The sequence below is a fragment of the Semicossyphus pulcher genome, unplaced genomic scaffold, assembly GCF_022749685.1.
Source record: "Semicossyphus pulcher isolate SPU_LCO1_2020_fin unplaced genomic scaffold, fSemPul1.0.p SCAF_22, whole genome shotgun sequence".
NCBI classification, from domain to species: Eukaryota; Metazoa; Chordata; class Actinopteri; order Labriformes; family Labridae; genus Semicossyphus; species Semicossyphus pulcher.
The window spans coordinates 9,106,430-9,130,456 of record NW_027211696.1 but is presented as its reverse complement, the minus strand read 5'-3'; the positions used below and the strand labels follow the sequence as shown (position 1 = coordinate 9,130,456).

At 43.6% G+C, this 24,027-nt stretch overlaps 1 protein-coding gene across 1 annotated transcript; it reads left to right on the top strand.

Annotated features, from left to right (window-relative positions):
* The first annotated feature begins 9,506 nt into the window (after nucleotides 1-9,506).
* rab14l (RAB14, member RAS oncogene family, like) lies at nucleotides 9,507-23,908 on the top strand. The gene is made up of 8 exons (XM_069673466.1): nucleotides 9,507-9,594; nucleotides 15,803-15,861; nucleotides 18,164-18,217; nucleotides 18,750-18,927; nucleotides 19,479-19,545; nucleotides 21,316-21,403; nucleotides 21,509-21,539; nucleotides 21,635-23,908. Exons 2-8 carry the CDS (start codon nucleotides 15,810-15,812, stop codon nucleotides 21,810-21,812), a joined length of 648 nt encoding a protein of 215 aa, XP_069529567.1. The 5' UTR covers nucleotides 9,507-9,594; nucleotides 15,803-15,809; the 3' UTR covers nucleotides 21,813-23,908.
* The last annotated feature ends 119 nt before the right edge of the window (nucleotides 23,909-24,027 follow it).

Genomic DNA, 24,027 nt, shown 5'->3' with positions numbered 1-24,027 from the left:
GTGCTGCATCCATGACTTTACAGACCTGGCTGGTGTATGGGCTTGGATTTATTTTGGTTTGGGCACTTTGCTTGACACAGGGTGAGTAGGATGTTTGTTAGGATTGGAATGCATGGACGATTTGCAGTGCGTTGAAACATATGAGCGTGTGTGTGTGTGTGTGTGTGTGTGTGTGTGTGGTTGTGCATGTGCGTGCACATGCAGATCTGTATGTGTCAGACAAGAAAAGTGGGCTGTGCACTAATGATATCACAGGTACAATAATCCTCACTTACAACAGGCTCTTGCAGGCACCGTTAACAGTAATGTAATGTACAGCTATAAGGGTAATATATTGTTTATAATGCATTATATTAATGTAATATAAGTACAGTAAAAATCAACATTTAACATGTGCAAAATATAAAATAAACACAGCAGATTTATAGAAAACAGGCTGATGAATATTCTAGACCAAACAGTACACATCACATAAATATAATGAAGGACCATGTTGGAGGATGAATCCAATAAATATGCTTTTGTCCTGCATGTAATTGACCCGGGAGTTCAAAGCTCAGCCTCAAACAATAGGTAATATCCATACATGGCACACTAAATTTCCCCACAGAGCAATAAGCATTGACCCTACTGTGCTCGGCCGCAACCTTCTTTCTTTTTTTTTTAATCCACGAGGGACCAAACAAGGAGAATCTGGGGTGATGCTGTGCTTTGCTTGATTCGTATCTCGGTGTTTGGTCTGAGTCAGATCACCTCTGATCCCGGCTCCAGACCGGAGCGGGGAAGTGAGCTCTTGGACCGATTAATGATGTGGCGTTCATAAATAGGGCAACGTCCATGAGAGGCGGCAGCTGAGGCAACAAATAGCCGGACGTGGATGTGACGGTGTTATAAAGAGTTTATTCTGCTTTAATTGCAATGGGAATTCAATAAAGGCAATGATCATTAGAGGTTTTAATGAACCATAACCATTAAAAACAGCTGAATACCATTTTAGAAAATCTTCCTCAACCGTATCAAGAATTAGTTTCTTATATGTTCACGGTGCCTTAAAGGCATAAAATAAGCCCTACTGAAACAGCAGCATATTATATAATAAGACAGGACATTAGAAGTAACCTTTCTAAAATCCTTCTTTTTTTGTCTGCTTCTGCTGCTGTCTTCATCTTAAAATATAATTGGCTTAAATGCAGATTAGCTTTACAGGAAAATGTGCATGTTAAACCACTAATTGATCAATTTAGGCCATAGTGCATTTTGATATAAACACAGATAATTAACATTTTTTAAGCACACTGGGAGAGTTTCTACTTATAATAAATTCCTTTGTGTAATAAAAGCTTTTTCGACGTGTCCTCATTATGTTGACAAATGCTCACACCGGGCAGCGTTTCAATGTTTCATGAGTGTAACAACATGCCATCACAGTGAATTGATGAACCAGGTCGTTAGCCAGATGTAAATGACCATTGCACTGCTTTTTACTTCCACCACCATCACCCAGCTCTAATGAAACACTCCAATATTAATGAGAGCTCACTCTCAGTGTATCACCAGTGGGGGGGAATATGACACATCCCCTAAAGGCTGGCATGCGTTCACTGTCCCCGCGAGGCTTTACATTGATTCCAGCAGATTTCTAAAGTGATTTTTGTAAGAGCATTTGCCTGGGATTAGTTTGCTCCTGAAAGCTCCATCAGGGCTTTTGGTGGGCTATTTAACAGAGCAGACGCAGCGAGAGGCTCGTGTCCGCTCTCTGCCCTCGCGCTCTGTCCCCAGGTTTGCACAGATAAAGAGGCAGGATTGGTTTCAAAGCCAATGCTGATCTTCTATCTTGTGTGTGTGTGTGTGTGTGTGGGATTTTGGAGGTCGGGCACAGGTGTGTGTTAGTGGTCTGTATTCACGGACAATCCATTTAAGCTCCGGCGGATTTGTGCTGTTTAAGCTTAGCCGTACTTTCTTAAGGGAGTTAGACATTAGGAGAGTGAGACAGAAGAGGGGACTGAAGATGAAAGAAGCCTTTGGTGCATTTCGATATGCAGTAAAATTCCATATGATTGAGTGCGTGAAAGCTCCTCTTTTAGCAAACCTATTTTGGCAAATGATCTTGTTAAGTGTGTCTATCATTTCCAGGTGTCAGTTAGGAAGGAAAGGTAAACAGCATAATCTAGCCGCATGTTGATTTAGCCCCTCTCCATTCCTGTAGCTTCCAATGCTTACAGGGCGCAGAGTGCTAGAAGCACACAGCTTTGAGATCACAAGCTGGGGCTGGCAGGCAGACAGCTTCAGGATGGGGTGTAGCTACCACTGAGGGTGAGTCACCCGTAAGCACAAGCTGGGGAAGAGAGGAAGAAGAGATCGAGATGAGAACTAATATCGATCTCCAAAGCAATGTTCCTCGTTGGGACTTCTCCTGGAAAGTGCCTTCAGTTAAATGCAGGAGGATTGCTTTTAAATGAGCTAATTTGCACTGTTTATGTGCTGCATAGCTTCAGGAGGAAGGACTATGATGCTGCACTTTAAGTCTACTTCTCCAGCTGTTAAACAATTTGGAATAATGTGGATTTGGAGGACTGGATTCAACAAAGCTAAGAGGCTATTTGGGTGCAACTTGGACAACTATAGCCTTTACTAACATTGCTGCAAAGGTGGGTCTTATGAGGTCAGATGCAATCTCTGAATCCATCAGCTATCATCTAATGACAATGTAAGCCCTGTCTCAATTCAGGGGCTGCAGCCTTCGAAGGATGCGGTCTACGTAGGATGAGTCCTTCGTAGTCGGCACAGACCGCGAAGGCCGAACTGTAATGAGACCTACCTTTCCTGTTTGCGTCACCGGCTGTTCCCGCCCTTACCCTTGCATTACCAAATGCTGCTCCTGTCACCTAGCCACAGGTAGCTAGCGGGCTAGCTAGCTAACACACCTAACATCACGTAACATCAGCTGTTTCAGTGCCAGCCATCTCGTTTGAATTGGAACGCAATGAATCTCAGGATACGTTTGGCCGCGCTGGATCCTTCGTGGCCCGGCAAAAGGTGGACGCATTTGTCACCTGAAGGAGCCTTCGGAATGGGACATCCTCATTTGGCCTTCAAATGCGTCCTTTGAAGGATGCAGCCCCTTGAATTGGGACACAGCTATAGCCTCTGGGAGTGAAACCCAACTTTTCGGGGCTTCCAGTGTTGCCAGCGTTAGGCGATAAAGAACTGCCGGCCAAGACTTCCTTTTCGGTGCTCTGCATTGTTTACAGACTGATGAGTACCTTGAGAATTGAGAAAGAAGTTGTAGTTGAGATACAACATCCAAGAACGGATTGTTAGCTGCACTGGAATACTGTTTTTCCTGCATGCTGCCAAAGCCGTCTGACATGTGATGTGGTCAATACCACTCTGCCTTCAAACGCAACCAACACTTCCAATACCAGAATCTGTAAGTAGAGATTTGGTCACACCTGCAGCAACAGTCATTTTTAAAAGACACCTGAAAGAATCTGGCAGTTTGTCACTTGATATGCTGGTTTTTCAAAGCAGCATGGCACACACTCTGTTATTACCAGAAATTCAAACTAGGCCAAAGTATGTGATGCCAAGTTTTACAGCAGCCAACAAATGTGTCATCAGGAACAAATCAATTGATTAACTTGGAACGACCATCCATCCAATTATTATCTGTGCCGCGGGGGGGCTGGAGCCGATCCCAGATGTCGGGCAGAGGGAAAGAACGAGAGGCGGGTACACCCTGCGCAGGTCAGCAGTCGATCACAGGGCTGACACATAGGGACAGACAACCTGTCACGCTCACACCTACGTGACAATTTTAGAGTCAATAATTAACCTAACAAGCATGTTTTTAGTCTGTGGAAGGAAGTCGCAGTACCTCAAAAGAAACCATGCGAGCACATGCAAACTCCACAAAGAAAGGCCCCGCCGGTTGGACCTGGGTTTCAACCAGGAACCTTCTTGCCATGAGGAGACAGTAGAACCCACTGCACCACCATGCAAGGGAGATCCTTTCATCCATCCAGCCATTATCTATGCAGCTTATCCTGTTGGGGCTGGAGCCAATCCCTACTGTCACTGGGCGAGAGGCGGGCACATGCTCGACAGGTCACCAGTCAATCACAGGGCTGCCACATAGAGACACGCAATCTCACACTCAAGCTCACACATGCGTGACAATTAGAGAGTCGACAACTAACCTAACAAGCATGTCTTTGGTCTGTGGGAGGAAGTGGGAGTACATGGGATGAAACCAGGCAAGCACATGCACGAAAGGCCCCCACTGGCTGGACTGGGGTTTGAACAGGGAACCTCTGCCCACTGCACCATCATGCAAGGGAGATCCATCTGTCCATTATCTATGCAGCTCATCCTATACAGACTGGAGCCAATCCCAGCTGTCATTGGGCGAGAGGCTGGTACGTGCTCGACAGGTCGGCAGTCAATCACAGGGCTGACACAGAGAGACTGACAACCACCCACACTCACACCTACGTGACAATTTTAGAGTCAACAATTAACCTAACCAGCATGTTTTCAGTCCGTGGGAGGAAGTCTGAATACTTGGGATGAAACCAGGAGGGCACATGAACACACAGAAAGGCCCCCGCCGCCCAGACAGTACAAGACAGTACTGTGCAAGGGGGATTCTTGAAAATTATCGAATAGGTTGAATTATCATGTTATGTTTCAGGAGATAAGGTTGTAAAAAAAAAAGACCTAATAACTGGGATATGATATAATAAGATAGATATGCAGAAGAGACAGGGATGGTTGTCAACATAATATGACCTACTTTTCTTGCTTTTTTGAGTCTTTATGTTGCTTTAAGTTCACTCCATATTTCTGTATATCCTCACCCCCATTTAAGGTGTTAATAAGTAAAGATTTTTCCTGGCATTTTGTCAACAACACATTCAAACTTGGCCCCTCCTCCTCCTCCTGGGCTCTTCGTTACCAGAAAGCTCACTCTCTTGCCAGAACACGCCCACCCCGCCGAGCTAACATCGACAGCATCACAGTTACCTTTGCGCTAGCATGCTAACCGCCGGTTACCGTTGCGCTAGCATGCTAACCGCCGGTTAGCTTGTCCTACCCGGTTTGAGGCACCTACCTGTCCAACAGAAAAAACAATTCTGCACCGCTCTTTCGCCATCCTCGCCCGTCTGAATGGAGCTCAGTTGCTAATTTGAACCACTCCCACACTCACCTATACGCTGTCATTGGCTCAGGGAACCTCAACAGCGCCTGAAAACAACAGAAAAGATGCAGAGGGAAGGGTCTCACAAGGGGTAGTATACCTTTAGATAAGACACATATTAAATATTTTCTCTTATTATGTGAAATGAAAACTTTTTATTTATAATGAGGTCAGCTTAGGTGCTGTGTGAATCTCCTGCTCAGTGTGTGTTGCTGAGGCTCGCCATCATTTCAAGCATACATATTTCTTGGCCTAATAGTGATTCTATTTTCTGTGTATACTATTCCTTCAATAGCCCAAAAGTAGCAGTACATGCATGCATTTTACATGAACAAGCTTATCATCATCTTAAAACACACCCTTACAACTGTCGTGTATGTTCTGTGTGTCCCTCTGCAGTCAAGGGGCTGCAGTGCTATGGCTGCAACATCATCCAGGGCCAGAGGTACGTGGACGTGGGCTGCTCCAACCCAGAGGTCATCACCTGCACCCACTCGCACAAAGGCTTCAAACACCGCTTCTGTATCAAGACAGAGAGCAGTGAGTAAAACCTCCTTTTGATTTACAATGAAATCATATTCTTCTTTTCATCCTCTAACTCAGTGAGCTAATGCGTCTGTGTTTGATAGAAGAATATTTATGCCGCCGTGGAAGATGATTAAATCTGGCGTGCCACTGGACATTGGCATAATCACTTTTAATCATACTTTCATGTTAGCGTTCTTTGTCCGCTGATGTGAATATTTTATTTCTCCTTGCGCTGAGGATGGTTACATAAGCCTACTTTGGTGTGCTTTGCTGAGTAAATTACAAGTCACTCATTGTTTGATGTTAAGTCAAACGGAAGACGTGGACGCGGCCGTGACAGGACGGTGATGGTCAGATGCGTAGCTCTGCGGATGGAGGATCCAGCTGTTCCTTTAGTGGACGTCAAAGTCCTCTCACTCATGGTGAAGGGGCTGATGAAGCACCTTTTACGTTTGCTGAAAGACACTGGCTGACAGCGCCATCAGACACAGTATGATTGTCAGAATCTTGTTGCAGTGTCTTGGTTTGTAATCTGTGGCCAGTCAGACTGTTAATCTGCATGTGACCTCGCCAAAGTCAGATCTAACTGATTCTGGTGAAGTTCCATGAGAGTCTTAGAGTTCTAGTGCCCTTTGTCATTCAGAAACAACACGCCTGTGCTCTACCATAGCCATATTATATCCACCTGCTTGTCAGCTGCATCCAACCTATATCTGAGGTGGCACAAAAAGGCTTAACTTTGAATCATCATATCTTTAAGCCAGGCTGATCTTCTCAGGTAAACCGTGCTGTCCTCACGTAGAAGAAATTATCAGTGTTCATTTATAATTGAGCTCTGAGGTCCCAATGTCTGGTTGCCATTTGTCTTATAAGGGATTATAATCACAGAGGGGGTCCGAGAAGCAAGTAAATACCACACATACTGTATTTATCATTGGAATCCGCTTTATAAACACAGAGTTTTAGGACTTTTATTGACTGCATTCAAGAGTACATAATGTACTTTTTGTCAGAGGCTTAGTTTCCCAGCTGTGAGCACATATCCTGCGGAGTGTGCCTCTAAACGTCCTCCTCATTACACACTTGCACTATCTGCTGCTTACTTGTGCTGTTTTTTTCCTGCTGAGCCAAACACCAGCTTGTCACTCTTCCTCTGACTGATTGTCTCCCCTTCTGTCCATCCAGCGGCCCTGGGTATCGTCCTGACCAGCGGCTGTGCCACATCCAGACACTGCCAGCAGCAGGAGCTGCCAGGGGTTCGCATCCACTGCTGCGACTCAGACCTGTGTAACGGCGCCCCCTCCTGGCATCCACGCACACTGCACTACATAAGTGCGCTGTTCAGCCTCCTGGTGTTGAGGTTGTGGTTGTGATATGGAGGGAATAACACCAATGGACTATGGGAAAAACATTTTGTATTAGTAACTCTCTTCTCTCTTCTTAGATGCTCCTGTTAAGGGCTGAGTGAGGTGTTACAGGCGAGCACCTTGAATCATAGCTTCTGTCACATTTTAGCTTGGACTTAAAAATAAACCTGTTTCATCTTAATGATGACGCAGATGAAATTATTGTGCACACGCTTACACAAATGTACAGTATACAGGGTAGTGTGTGACTTCGGTTACAATGAAAGAAAGATCATAATGTCACTACTTTAAAAATACAGTTCACATTATATTGACTCTCACTCTAAGACATGAATCCATTTCCTCTGTTAAGACGTTTCTTCTCTCTCTTCAGATCTCATCTTTACGTGCAGTGCGTTGGTTTTAAGTGACAGGCTATTTACTTTGCGAAATTAAAGATATTTTTTTAGTTTGCTTTAAGTTCTCCAGGCTATGCTTGGGAAAACACACTGCATGTGGTTCTGTGTAGGATTGTACAGTGGAAGCATGTAATGTTGTGAATTACTGTATTAAAATGTTTCTTATTTTTCAAAAGAAAAGGCTCGGTTTTTTTTGTGCTTCAAAACACAACATAAATGTCACTTGTTACACATAATAGAATTCCAGAACATGCGCTTCAACTGGTAGCAGTAAAGTCTGGTTGCTCTGAATTTCTGGAGGATGCCACCCTATTCCAGCTGAGCTGGGGAGGTGTTTTCGTGGTTGCCGTGCTGGTGCAGAGGTGAAGGCTTGGAAATGGAGATGTAGGCCCTCTCTGCCAGCTCTGCCCAACAAAGGTGATGAGCTGGAGATGTTGCTGAAGACTCCGAAAGTATACCATGAGTGCAGTTTTCTGTGTTTTGCTGAAACCCGGTTAAAACATCGTGGATCGACCTGGCTGCACTCTCATACGGTCAGACAGAGATGCTAAAGCTAGTAGCAAGAAAAAAGGAGGGAGTGTTTTTGGCTTTGTTTGTGAAGCAGAGATGGTGTAATCCTGCTCATGTTGCTGTCAAGGAGAAGATGTGTTGCCTAGATAGCGAATGATTAGCAGTTGGTGCAACCATACTATGTACCAAGAGAATTTAGTCATATCATAAGATTACTGGTGTACATCCCACCCAAGGCAGCTGCTGAAGTTCCATGTGAAGTTTGCCATGAAATAGATGCCAGGATACAGACTCAACATCCTGAGGCACTTTTAATAATATCAGGAGACTTCAATCATGTGTAGAAGGTTGAGGCCATTCTAAACGACACGGATTATCCACTTCATAACACCTTGAAGGGATCAGAGAAACAGTGGTGGTGGACGGCTCCTCTCTCTTCGCTGCAAGACGGAAGTTTAAGAAGATAAAACATGCTCATTTAAGCTAAGCTAATATTTAAGTGGATAGGCCTACATTTATATAAAACAATATTGTGGCCACTGTTATACAGAAATGTCATAGAGGGACTTTGCTAGTATAGTTTCATGTCTATAATGTAGTTACACAACATACACAAAGCATGACATAAATGAGACACCATTCTGTAGAAAGAGTAAAAGTTGAAGTCACAGAAATTCTGTCTCACATGAGGACGGTTAGGCATGATGGATTCGGCAGCTCCAGTTGTTTACCAACATATCAACATGTTTGAGGATGGGAATGGGGATGTTTGGAGTCATATACCTGGAAAAAAGATAAACACAACTTCAAAACAGCCTAAAATGCTACTGAAAACATGGAAATTAGATTCTCTTTAACCTATCTGCAAAAGGTCTATGTTCAAATGTGGAAACATTTAGATTGCTATTTTATGTTACATGTCAACCCACTCAAATTGTTAATGTTTTGTATAGCTTATGTATATTTTTAATGCATTTTTTAAAGGTGGATATACTGGTAATGTTTAGCCTAAGTATTAATGCAGTGTCAATGTAAACATTTATTAAACAATTTTAAGTATTTTATTTGAATATGAGCTTCAGGAAAATAAGTTTTTACCGAAGTAAACAACTAATTGGAATTTAAATGAACAATAAATTATTTTTTTGGACATACAATGGGTTATGTGTATCTAATAGGCTTAACCTTACGTCTCTTAATCAGACTGATGTATGTCTTCATCTCAGCAAAGTGCTTGAACCCAAATCAGTAAGCTGTAATTAAATCTCTACACGCAACTTTGTATCTCATGATTTCCCCTTAGTGATTATTTCAAGCACTTAATTAGTATTAAGTGTTTTATCGCTACAAGTATGCATATTTCCACCTGTGCAGGTGAGGTTGCCTAGCATGAATGAGTGCACACTATTGGTGAACACACCGCAACAGCCGCATATGATGCTCTTTGTCCCAGAAGCCCATTGTACACAGCGGAGGAAACCCTGTGCCGCGAGCAGCCATCTTGGATAGACTGATCAGACTTGAGCCAGGATAACCTGCATTCCTCCTCTGAACAGCTCAAGAACACAAAGCTCACAAGGTTTAATATCTGGTAAGGAAAGAAAAAAAGAGAGATGATACTTGGACACACTCATACACACGTGCATAATGTCTGATGGGCGTAGAGACACTGATATTTAGATTGTGAAACAGTTTGCGAGGCTGTTAGCCGGGAGTCGGCTAATTGGCAAGCTAACGACTCTAGCTAACAGATGGCTAATACTAGGTCGGTGTTTATCACTAGCGTTCAGGAATATGAGAAATAACTTTCTAAACGGTAAGAGAATATATTTAAATGCCAAGACTGACTACCTGAGCGATGACTAAATTTGGCCTGACAAGCAAAGTAAGCTTCGTATCTAGCTACATAATCCAACCCCTGCAGCTAGCTGGCAAAGTAGCATGCTAATGATATCGCTAGCTGTCGTTAGTCAGGTGTTTGGTGGCTTTTGTGAATAAATACAGAAGCCAAGTTCGTTTTCTAGCCTAGCTATGCTGATTTCATGAAATTGATTCCAGTGTTTATCTTCTGATGGAGGCAATCGACTTAGCGCACATGTTGTGATTTAAGCGTTTTGTTGACACGATACATCTATTGATGTCAGCAGGTAGCTAGCTAGTTTACGCTAATGTAGCTGTCAAAACAGCTAATTTAGGGCCGTGTTTGTTATCAGACGCGATCATCTCGATACAAACCAATGTCGGGTTTTATGTCTTCTTCCGCTTAGTGACGTTTGCTTACCTTTTGTGTTCACAAATGGTAGTATTAAACAAACAGATGCTTTCACTTTGCCGGTTGTTAAGCTAAGCTAGCCACCGCATTAAGGTGCAGGCATCACACGTAAACGATGTCGCCTGTAAATAATGCGTTAACATCAGACACTGATTTCGGGTTTATTTTGACTTGTGTATGCAGACGGTATCTTTATAAATTTGGTTTCTTGTGTAGAAGTGATACCGTGATAAGCTAAAGTGCAGCGATGCACACAAGGTCTGATCATTCCTGAGCCATCAGTGTGTTAGCCTCAGCTGTCGTTCATCTGTTCAAAACAACAGATGTGTGTCTTAAAACTGAAGTTTGCAACAAGCTAAACCCTTTATACCTCAATGTGTTGCTAAATCCGACATCTAATCCAACATGCTACATTATTTATTCTCTTCAGTCTATGCACATGTTTACAAGCAGGCTTGGTCTGAAACTTCAATAACTTGTTATTTTATAACTTTATTGAATCATAAGTTATGTCATAGCTTTATAAATAGGTTTTATATGCATTTTAGTGTCTCCTGTCTTGTCTGTAAACGGTAGTGATGATCTCATTATATTGTTTTAAGGGCTTGTAAGCAGTCACGTGATTTAAGGTGGCACTGTGGCTATACACACCCACCGGCCACTTGATAAGGTACACCTGAAAAATCTAATGTAATGCAATACACCAGCTCAGCCGTAAGCTTTGCTTTTATGTTTTTTTAAGCTGTCATAGAGGTGTTAATTCAAATATTTTTCAGCATCAATGTTATAATTGGTGGTGAGGCTGTACTGAGCTGTATAATATTCAGAGGTGTTTCTAATAATCTGGCTTCCACATGTATGTAAATAGGGAGGACAAAACATTAGAGAGACATCTCAATATAATTTAGTTCAGTACAACACCACCTTTAACTATGGCCTCAGTAATTTAATCTTACACACTTCCAACTCTCAACAAAACAAGTAAACAAAAACTAAACTTCATTAAAGCAGAATCCATGGCAGAGCTGTTGTATGTAATTGCACTAGATTGTACAGGTGTACCTAATGAAGTGGCCGGTGAGTGTATGTGTTATTATTTATTGATAGCTCAGTGATTATTATTTCCATAAATCCTGCGTCGTCCTCTCTACGGGAAGTGGCTCTTGAGAGGATGAATGGCAGTGACAGTGTTTCTCAGGAGTAGGATTCTGTTTGTTGAAGAGCAGCGGAGAAGTGCTGAAGCTGCAGTCTGGTCACATGGTCTTGACTCGCCTTCCTCTTGATACTCATGGGGTTTATTTCTATGTAATGAGTAGAAAAGCTTAAGGGGGGCGGGGGTAATCACAACTGAGTCATGTCTGGCTGGGTATACCTTCACTAACAGCTCTGCCTTCCATGGCACTGAAAACCACATGAGGGTCATGTGACAGCAGGCAGCTTGGAAATAGACCATCAAATGTTAGTGCAGGAGTTTAAAGATTCGGTAATACGTTCAATGTTTCAGCTGATTTAGAACTAATGCTTTTAATGCTTTTAATCTAATTAGACTAATCATTCTTTGAACATGCACAAGTAGCACTGTAGTGTAAACAAGCTAGCTGGTAGCAAATGTATCCATATCTTTAAGAAAGTAGCATATAAGGCAGGTTCTCAGATAGTGTGTGAGGATGATCTGATAGCAAGTTCACACAGACAGTTTCTGCATCAGTTCGGTTGTTGGTGTTAGCCTGAGTAATCATCAAATGTCAGGTCAAGTTGCAGAGTTTGTGGGGACTGTGAGTGAGCCAAGTCTTTTCTGAGGCCACCAACAAAAACACTCTCAGCCTGCTCTGGTGTCCCTGCGAGTTGTTGACATCATTTAAAATGACAAACATTCAGCTGTTTCTGCCGTTACCAAACAATCATATTAGGCGAGATGCTAAAAAACACATTAAGTTGTCAAATGTTTTGCCGCACATACGTTTTCCCTTATGTTTTGATGTTAGTCATCAGATTTGTTGTGCACTCTAAAAGGCTTCATCCTGGAGTCAGTTAATGTGTCAGCATGTGTCATCGTGACGGTACCCGTGACCCACCACGGCAAATGTTTCAAACGCGCCTTGACCTGAATTAACCCGAACTAAGTAGCCTTGCACGCCCCCCTGAATTTTCTGTAACAAATTAGACTCTCCAGTCCTCTCTACTCCAGCCACTAACTCTATTTCCTAATGCTTCTGAAGGTCTGCTCCTTTTATCAGTCTCTCCTTTTCATATCTGTTTTTAAAATCAGTCTGGTTTTTTTTTTTTTAATGCTGCTTCTCTTTTAGATTCCTCGTCTCACATCCACATTTCTCGCGGTTGTGTCAGCACTAATCTGGCCAGTCAAACATGGTCACTGAACTGCATCAGTATAAGCATGATACTAGCACTAGGCTCTGATGTGTCACACTGATTTCCCTTTCCAGAGACTGCTTTCGAGAGCAGCGCGGCTTTCACTGAGCTGCAGATCAGAGGAAAGCATTGGTTTAAGGCCGGCTATCTTTGCCAGGGACATATCGGGCTGCTGAATGATTTTGCTCCCGATTGTCGAGCTTGAATTATTTACTGTTACACTGTACAGCAGCACCTTGATACAGAATTATAAAGCAGCACGTCCTTGAATTGAGGAGATTGCACTGCAGAGTTGTTCATGAGAAAAACATCTACTTTCTTGATGTCGTACTCGATCCACTCCTTTATTTATTAACAAATCTGATCCGTGGCTTTGAAGAAAAAGCATCTCCGCTTTTTGGATTCACTGGTAGTGGGGATATCTTGTGGTAAATCCGAAGGCTTTTCTGCGAGAGGAGTGTGAACAATGAAGCATCACTCGGTATCAGTTAGGTGTCGGGGCTATTTTTAGCCGAGCGCTGGGCCCATGATGCTGGCGATTTTCTTGTGTACATGCAAAGTGCCACACTGTTTACCTTTGGACAGCCTGTGTCCGGTCAGTGCCATCAGAATAACCCAGTGTCACTGTGTTGCTCTCATTATGAGAAGACACCAGCAGCTCTGCTGTAGGGAAATAACCGGCTGACTGACCACTGAGGAGCTTTCTTCACCTCTGTGTTAAAAATGATCTGTTGCCTCACTTGTCTGCATTCCTGCTTAAGGTTATGGTAACTATAAATACTGCTAATGGTTCTGTTTGAGCCTTTTAAGTGCAGAGACAGCAGGCAAAACAAATGCGTCACATTGTTATTGGACTTGCATTTTTGCAGTTTTATTTATAAGCAAATAAAAGGAACCCAAACTGCCATGTAAGTAAAAAAAAAAAAAAGACATTATGGGCAAATTTGTACTAATGTTTCAGGCGTTGTGGGTCAGTGCCAGTCACTCTGCTTCCATTATTGTCATAGAGTCATATCTGTAAGGATATACTGGTCTAACAGAAGTGACGTCAGGTAGTCCACGTAGTCCACTTGGTAGCACATACGTTAATGACTGGGTCCTTATCGCAGTGACAGAGGTTCAATTCCAGCCCGGCCCCGTCTGCTGCACGTCATTCCCTCTCTCTCTCTGCCTCACCTCTCCTCTACATTTTCAACTGTTTTTATCCATAAATACAAACTTAAAAAACAGACTCCCTGGGAAGTTCCAGGTCATTCACTCTGTGGTAGTATTAAAATTATATTATACAACAGTTGGTTCCAACCAAAGAATCTGATTGGATAAGAGGCATTCCATGAGTGCTAATATAGACTATAACATCACTGGGACCTTTTCACTCTGTGTATCACTCCGCCTCAGCCAGGTGATTGAATACTAATCATAATCAAGCTGGTACCTCTGAATCACACAGCAGACTCTTGTTTCACTGGTTGATGATAAATATAGGCTATATGGAAAAAAACAGCTGTGTGCAGGTGGTCACCTGTAGATACAGAGCGCGGGAGCATGTTTGGGTTGCTCGGCAACAAAAGTCCAGTTTCAGTTAAAGGAGCAGTTCGCCCCTGGAAAAAGCCACTGTCAGTCAAAGCTGGTGTAATCAATAGAGGCAGTAATATTTTAAATTGGCGCCATAGCTGTGGAGAAAGTTGTACAAACAGCTCGTGGTGTTGCCCATTCTACATTCCTACAACACCCAGCATGCATTGCGCCCCTCCCTCAGAAAGGAACGACCCAGCGAGAGACGCTGGAGTGAAATACTACCGTTTCGCTGCAGGCAACGGCTCAGAGCGGAACAGAATCAGAAATACGACGAGAATATACTGGTGGATCGTCTAAATAAACTTCAGGTCTGCAGTCTACATTTCAAACCTGCCGATTTTGAACGAGACATGACATCGGGGGCGGGCGTCCTAAATTGAGGAAGTGTAGTTTAGCTAGCTCCCTTTTCCAGGGCCCATTGGAGAAGCGGATAGCGTCCTACAAGGGCACAAAGCCAAATTGCATTTTTTCCTACCATAATGGCATTAGCTCCCCATAATAGCACGATAGGACTGAGGTTTAAAATTGGCGAACTGGCCCTTTAAGTTGTGGAACTAGTTGAGTTGGTTGAGCAAATAATAATCTGTTGTTACTTTTTTACAACTATTTGCCGCTTGTTTAACTCTTGTATAAAAGCAATATCACACTCGAGGTCGTGATATCATACGGTACAACATCACTGCCTCTCATGTGGCATTGCTTAAACATGACATAAGTATACAGAGTTATTTATGAGGGTGAAGAGTTATTTTGGGGGTAATGATAAAGGAATTTGGTGTACACTGGTTAGAGAATTCTGTGTTCATGTTTGCTGTCATTTCGTAGCTGAACAGTCAGGTTGACACTAGTGGTAAGGCTGCATTGACAGTTGAGTTGATTGTCATTTGTCACCATTAACAGTAAAAGGCTGCGACTGTTTTTCTCCTCCTTCATTCAGTTGTGTAAGCAAAAACATGAACTGTGTGGGAAGTGCGGTCTCACCACCGCCTGGTTGACCAACTGAATGAAGCGTTGGTGTTCCTTTTTGTTTACGTGTTCAGTCTCGGCTCTTACGTCACAGGAACGTCTCAGGAAGCACATTTTCAGGCGCATTTATTATTCATGGTTTTAATCAAGCTCATACTTGCTGGTATTGATGAGCAGCCTAATTATAATGAGGTAATTTTACTAACAGTGTATGCAGACAATGTAAATGTGTTAATGTAGTTGCTGTACTTGCGCGCATTGATGAAGGCTTTGGCCCCGGCTTGGCCTGAATTATTACGGACCTGTTGCTCTGATAGGATTATGGCTTTGTAGAATAAGAGTGGCCCTTACGTGAGCAATTTAAATGTAAGCTTGTGAAGTACTGCATGTGGTCTAATTTTTCTACCCTTAGGATTCTAGTTTTGTCTCTGACATTTAAATCACCAAGCAATTGTAAATGTTAATTTTCCCCAGGTTTGTAATGTCTTTTATTAAAGAATGAACTTTAACCTGAGAACATTGTATTATATGTTGAATTGTTGCTTTTTTCTTGCATCAACTAGAAACAGCAAGTTCTCGTCACTGACGTTCCCTCTCTCTTTCTCCCTTTCAGAGCCACAATGGCCACCGCACCGTACAACTACTCCTACATTTTCAAATACATCATTATCGGTAAGTGAACAATGCCGATGTTGATCAGAGCGATGAGGCACTTCTGCGAGCCATGTTAATGAGCGATTTTGTATGTGGATCCTGAATGTCTCATTATGTCTGTTACAGTCATTTTGTTGCTTTGATCTTTTAGATTTGTAGAGAGACGTTTCTGCACGACTGCGCTCATCTGCCAGAGACGTTATTATTGGACAAACAATTTGACATCACAAATGCATAAAGAAAGAAGAGAACACTGTACTGCTATCCTGCTCTGTGCTGCTTATCAATGACCAGTTACTATGCAAATGTGTGATGCGTTTTAAATGCCCCTCCCCCAATTAGAATGACGTCCCCGTTCTCCTGACATGTTTTTTTACGCGAGCGCTCTCGGTGAACATATTGCTGCTTTACTTGTGCATACATTTGCAGGCCGACGTGCATAAACACACAGCCCCACAGCTCGGGGCTGTTTACCCTCCTCTTCTGTGAATCCTGAAACGCCTTGCCTCGAAGCGAACAGTTTGCCTGGATATAAAATGAGTGTGTGGATGAGTCTCTAAAAGCACCCAGGAGAGATAGCAGCTACTTTTTTTTCTTGTGTTTATTTTCTGTCACAAAAGCAGTGAAGGAAACTCTGATGCCTCAGTCTTGGTAATGCTCGATATTAGGGCTGCATGATTATGGCCAAAATGATAATCATGATTACTTTATTTTTATTTATTTATTTTAGGGACAGCATTCTTTTAATATACTTTCAAATTTAAATAAACAAAGCAACACTTTCAGTTCCCTTTTGTTCTGCATTTTGGCTCATGTACAAATTTTGCATTAAACTAAGACTTAAAATGAGGAATCTTCTAGAGGCAAAATGCATTGGTAATTTCAGTGCAATGACTTGATGCTGGACAAGGACAGGGAGTAGCAATGTCATTCCTCTTGGCCTTCATAAACCCTTTTTCAATCAAAACTGGCACCATGACACAGATTTTTCAAACCCGGGAAGACCTGCTAATAAATGCTGATTGTCTCTTTTCCCATTGCCAGTAAAGTACACTCCTTTTCGGCCTCTTTTCTGCTGCGCCACCATCTGACGTAACAAACGCGCTGGAAACAGGGTTGCGTTGTCGCTTTATTTCTTCTTCCCCTTGGATCAGAATAAGCTCTCTCTCCTCGCTGTCTTGCCAGTGTTCCTGCATCTTGCAGGAAATAATTAAGAAATGTGCTGTTGTTCTTTTGTATTTGCTCGACAGTAGCCGGAAGTTGTGCGTCATAGCATCACACCAGAAAGGGGGCGGAGATTAGCGTGTCGACAGCGGGTTTGGTGTTCCCATCAATGCCGATAATTACCCGGGTCTGAATGCCGATTGTAGCCTTTCCCATTCAGCAAAACGGCCGTGTGTTAGCAGGTTTTTTTGACCAGTGGGAAAGAGGCTTAAGCATCCATAGCCTTCATGACACGTTTTCACAAACACCACTTCACAGACGTAACAGATATTTTGCGTAATGAAAAGCAAACGGAGGCAGTCAAGCGGACAGCTACGTAACCTCTTCCCACTTTTAACAGCTGCTGTAACTACGACGACCACAGACGCATTCGGCGAAAGTCGCCAGTTAACACGGTAACTCGTTGAACCGAAACACCGGTCATGTTGTTTGCTCTTCCACTCTAAACTGTCGCTGCAAGGTGAAGCCAAAACCTCTCGATCGCCCCCCTGAGGGAGTGGCTGTTACTTTAGGATGCGCTTGATTTGATACGCAGCAGAGTTTGCTACGGGCGGAGCTCGCATTATCTAATCGGGGGAAGCCAAAATGGCTAACAGGATTAATATTTGATTAATTGTGCAGCCCTATTCGATATACCTAAATTGCTGATGGATGTTTACCAGATTTTCTTTGTTTGAGAGTACAAACAGAAAGCATCGTTCCCAAATATTGATTTGTCTCAAAGTCATCCACCCTTAACCCAGATAAATGTGGGGTTCTTGTTCGCTTGCAGCATTTTTCACTTCTTTAGATAAAGCAAATAAGGAACTGAGAAGTCACAGAGGATTACACAAACAAGATCAAGGCTCAAAACAAAAGTACCATTAGTGTCAAACTGGATATAAAGCGTGTATCGTCAAACTCTGCAGGACATCACACATTGAATCTAAGTCCTTGTCTGTGTCTCTCGTACCCCCTCCACATGAAATTTTCAGCACTGTCCCTGAGGGGCTGCTACATCATGCATGGGGGCAACACGGCAGGCTTGAATAGAGAATCGTTCTTCTGTTGTTTCCTTGTTTGACCTGCGTTCTCTCTCTCTCTCTCTCTCTTACAGGGGACATGGGGGTAGGGAAGTCATGTTTGCTTCACCAATTCACAGAAAAGAAATGTAAGTGCCTGCCTCCTTTTCATCCATGCATGTGCCTCAGTGTATGTAAGGTTGCCAGGTTAGACTGGAGTGCCGAAGCCGCGTTAGATTTCTTTTACGCGCCGGCGGAAGTCGGCGGAATAGAAGTCGAGTGTGAGCTTCAACAGTGAGAGACTCTTCTTCTTCTGTGCGCGAGTCAGCTGCAGCCTCCCATCGCCATTCAGCCCCGTCTTGTTTGGCGCTACTATTAACGAGCCAGATGCTGTGTTCGTCATTCACATGCCACCGTCACATCCTGCACACACACTGGGGTGATTTAGAAAAGCTTTTCAGTGTCACTTTAAAGACATTTGCCGCTCACTGCATGTTGATACTCGAGATGTAGACAACTGTGCGTATAGTTACACGAACGACTGATTACTGATGCACCTGCTGCATGTTTACACTAAAGATTTTAAGCTCAAATTCATCATTAAAAATGCAACTTTCATCTCCTAGGGAGCTAAATAAGATTGTAACACAAATGTATTAAGACCTCACTTCCTCTCCCCAGTCATGGCCGACTGCCCCCACACGATCGGCGTAGAGTTCGGCACACGGATAATCGAGGTGAGCGGCCAGAAGATCAAGCTGCAGATCTGGGACACGGCGGGACAGGAGCGCTTCAGGGCCGTCACCCGCTCCTACTACCGCGGGGCCGCAGGGGCGCTCATGGTGTACGACATCACCAGGTACGGGAAGCTTGTTACGTTATGGGTCTGCGTGGGAGATACAGTCACTACATGTTCTCAGCTACGCACTCTCATGTGATGTATGCGATTTAGGGCATGTTATAAAAACGTTTACGTTAAGAGGAAGGTAAACGGAATGAAAAGCATCTGATAAGTGCACGGGCTCTCCCCCCTGAACAAACACGGACAGTTTGTCTTACAGCCTGGGTCTGACCTTCTTGACCAAACTGTTAGATGGTATCAGCTGCAGCCAAATAAACACAAGTCAACGTGTGGAATTTATGTGCACGCCACACCCTACACTCATTTAGTTAGCACCCCTAGGGCCCCCCAAAACAGCACTTAAAACAGCAACTAGAAAAACGAATAACATGACTCTTAACATAGCCTTTCACAGCTTCCCTGAAATCATGTTTCTTAAGCTCATGATCACACCATCCTTATAAAGTAGCAGCTGCAGACTCTTATCTGACGCCTCCTTTTTTCCCTCGATCTTGTTAAGTCTTTACCGTCATCATAGTAACCTCTGTCTTTCTGTTGATGTCACGCAGGAGAAGCACGTACAACCACCTCAGCAGCTGGCTGACTGACGCCAGAAACCTCACCAACCCCAATACTGTAAGTACACATATTAGCATCTCTTATTCACACAGCGTTGTATAAAGTGAATTTAAAATGTGCACGGACACACAGCTTCTATAGATTTCTTTCCTCCTCTCGAGTACGCCCCTGTTGTCACTTCCTCCGTGCCATTCGCCCTCTCCCCTGAGCCTGTTTGAGGCCGCAGAGCCCTTTTTCCATTTCTTAAATTGGATTTCTTGGTAAATATGATTAGCTCTAAATCGTACTGCTCTCACTTACCGAGCTGTTTTCCTTCAGAGATGTGTGTTTCTGCAATATGTCACTTCAACTCACTCCAACATCAAATGGAAAATGTTTGCCTTGTGCTTAAACAACAAAGGTGTATTTATAAAGAGCTTTTTTTCATACGTGACTGGATTTCTTTTGGCACTATTTTATGTTTCTTTTGCTCATTTATAGGGATAACTATGTTATAATTACGGCTGTCAAAATAGCGCGTTAATTTCGATTGATTAATGACAGCATAAATAACGCGTCAAAAACATGAACGCACTCCTAACCTCATACGTCACTGCTGCTTTGAAAACGTGACGGAAACACATGACACAACGTTACCAGGCTTTTAATTAGAATGTATTATTTTATCCATGAGAGATCGATCAATAAGTGGACAATCTGCCCTCTTTAGACAAAAACGCACACGCGCACACACACTCGTCCTCCGGTGCGTCCCTACTGTAATTTCATCGCTCGAGCGGCGGTCTTTTCCTTTCTAAATAAACCTACTTCTGTCGCTGTTAAAAGCTTGTGAAAGGTGCTGATGTCATCTGGTAACGATCGATCGTTTTGAGACGCTACGTCATTAATAACGTCCCTCGCGCGCACACCCGGCTTACGTGCTGTTAACGACAGTCAACATGGCGGATAGAGAGACGGACAGAAAGAGGGGGGCGGGGCCAGCAGCTGTTAGCAGAGGTTCAGGTGTGCATGTGATGTGCTGCTTCTTACAGAAATCATTGACATATGCGTTTAATTAATTAATTACAAAGCCTGTAATTAATTCTTTTTTTTTTTTTTAAATATTACTCTAATTAGTTTTTGTGTTGTACTTTTTGTCACCTCTTTTGAAATTACAAAGTAAGACTATCAGCCATAGCATCTATTGTTGAAGTTTCTTGCATCAGCCACGTGGTGGCACTGTTACAGCCTGGCTGTGGAGCAAGTGTCAACATGTGTCGATGCTTTTTTTTCCCTGTGGTACTGACAGTGTAGTCGTGCTCTGAATGAAAATAAGAGTTCTGTCAGACTGTTTTGGAGATTAGCAAGAAGAAAACTCTCACCTTGATTTTAACTCTTTTTTTTTTTTATGCACTGGAAATAGAGCAGTATTCCCCAACAGCAAACTCAATGCCACAGCACGGTGACATCACCACAACACGTGTAATTATAATCTGCTGCCACAATCTTTGAAATAATACAAAATAATAGGTGGAAGAACATGAATGGTTGAAGCTGTACGTGCTGCATTCAAGTCTTTGGAGAGTCTTGCACCGCCATAACAAGGAAGCTCAGTTCATTACATCAGTACATCAAAGCGCTAATTACATCACAGTTGCTAGGGGCACCGTCTCTCGCGCTCGTGCGGGGGTGTCAGTTCTTCAGCGCTTCTCTCAATCGATCTCTTGGACAACTCAACAGTGTAACAGCTACCATAGGAACAGTCTTCCTGCTCTGCCTTCGGCTTCCTTAGCTCTCTGAGGCTCGCAAATTTCTCCTCATGAGGAGTTTTTCTGTCTGTGTTCTCAGGTGATCATTCTCATAGGAAACAAAGCCGACCTGGAGGCCCAGCGGGACGTCACGTACGAGGAAGCGAAGCAGTTTGCCGAGGAGAACGGTGAGATAGACGCAGAGCGGTGCATGCTGGGAAGACGGGAAGGAGGGTTTTAGATGGAGAATGGTATGTGAGCTTGTTTCACTGACTCTGTTTTGTGTTCCACAGGTCTGTTGTTTCTGGAAGCCAGTGCAAAAACGTAAGTCGGCAGGACGTTACGTTTCCCTTTGCTTACATTCTCTCCCTCCCAGTCGCCCCCGTTCTCACGCCTTGTGTTTTTCCCTCCGTGTCCAGAGGTGAAAACGTGGAGGACGCCTTCCTGGAAGCCGCCAAGAAGATCTACCAGAACATCCAAGATGGCAGCCTGGACCTGAACGCCGCCGAGTCGGGGGTCCAGCACAAGCCGTCGGCCCCCCAGGGCGGCCGGCTAACCAGCGAACCACAGCCCCAGAGGGAAGGCTGCGGCTGCTAATGACCAAGCAAAGCCCCCCCTTCATCTTCCCTTCCCCCCTCTCTCTCTCTCCATCTGTCCTGCCTGCCCTCAACCATCACCCCTCCATGCATCCCTCCACCTCCGTACGTCCATCCGCCCTCCTCCCTCGCTGCACCAGGAGGCTGCGGAGGGAAGGAACAGGGGATATCGACTTGGGCCAGACCGGGCTGGGCTGTGTGGACTACATCTCTCCCTCCCTCCTCTCTCCCCCTCTCACTCCTCTTTAATCTGTCTGTGTGTTGTCGTCCCATAACTCTCCTCTCTCTCCCCCCTCCACTCTTCTTGCACCATTCAGTCTAGACACCCCCCCCTGTCACAGTATCATAGACGCCACCACGCATCACACGGGTTACTGACACTTGACATAGATGTAACGCTCATACGATAACGATAAACCGAGACTGTTTTTTTATGTTTGGTTTTATAGCTACATATGACATTTAAACACTGCGTTAATCCACCGATCAGTTCTGCTCATATCGGGTCTAAATTATAATCTCAAACTCCCGACGCCTCTCCTGCATGGTTTACCGATCGTGCGGGTGCGACGTCTCGCTCGTGGTTGATTTTTCGCGGAAAGCGGTGAAGTCGTGTTATCGTGCGGCCACACAGGTAGACGCTCTGAAGAATGTGTATCAACCTGCTCGTGGCTTTTAACTCAGTGTCTGTGTTGTTCGCCACACGGAGGAGGGAGAGGAGGAAAAACAATTATGAAACCATGAATTAACTACAAATTCCTGCCGGTGATTCCTCCCTCTCCTTTGAGATATCACAGGAGGGAATATTGGGAAGAAGCTGGATGTTAAAATGACACTTTTACTAAAAACAACCCTTAAGCTTTTCTGTTCCGGATTGAAACATTCACTCACATCGTTTTTCTTTGCACCAGCTCCCCCTTTACGCACGCATCTAACCCCCAAAAACTCCCCATCAAGTCATATCAACAGATTCTGTCTTTTACCAGCATTTTCTTTCTCTGTCATTGTTTGTTGCCTTATTACGATTAACGTTCTTATCGTTTTTTTGCTGCACTTGCTCTTCACACTGCTCTTGGACTCACCCCCGATTCCAATAAATCTTTTAAGAGTATTTACTGCAAACACAAGAGGCGGCTCGAAAAAAAAAACATATTTCCAAGTATCGGCAGCATGGGTTTTAAAGCTCCACATCTCGTCTTCTCAGATGTAACAACACTCCTTTATCTCAAGTGCTGCACTGAAGAGCTGATCTGTTCCTTTGGGCGGTTGTTCCTCTGCCTTGTATATTACAACACCAAGCAGCATGCCCCCAAACCCCCCCCTGAAAACAGTGAAATTGTCAAAATCCAATTATGTTTGTTTTTTTTTGTCTCAAGTACAATTTTTCTGTACCATAGAGTGATTCCCTGATTGGACAGCTGTAAATATTGCTTCTTAACTATTGGTGATGACCTCGCTACTTGGGATTTAGAAATTTATTTGCTGGCTCAGGCCAAGATCTGTACAGTTGATGTGCTAGTGGGTTGCCTGTAATTCATGCTTGGGAAATTCTGTAACATAGTTTCTATTAATAAATGTATGTAAAGGACAGACACCTAGAAACCCCCCTGTCTGCACACTACTGAACCTGTCGGTTGAGGGGAGAGGAAGCGGATTGAGATGACGTGCTAACTAGTATTTATGTCTGCAAACTTTCTTTCCTCTCATCTCTGTACGGAGGAGAGAACGGGGCACTTTTATGTTTATATTCTGTTTTTCTTTTTCCCCCCCATCACCCCCCCCCTCATCGCTCCCCCACGTGGGAGGGGCCCGCATCGCTGTCTTAACTTTTTCGGGGATTGGTTTTGTTATCGTGGGAAGTCGGTGAGGCTGGGGTCTTCCCTTTTCCTGTGTCCCACCTCTTTGCAGTCTGAGTGACCACTTCCTGCTTTTGTCTGTCCACAAGTACAAAAAAAAAAAAAGTACATATGTATAAATTTTTAAGGAGCTGTGCTAACATTTAAATGCGTTCTTGAGTGTATATGATTTTAAAATGTTGACATTTTGATTTTAATGACAAAATACTCTAGACAGAAAAAATAAATTATACATAACCTGTTGATGTGTGTCTGGTTCTTGATCTGTCGCTGCCTCTACATGGAGACACTTTAAAGTTATCCTTAAGTTACTGTTATGTCGCTATCGCCAGATGAGGTGACACAATGGTGATTGATTGG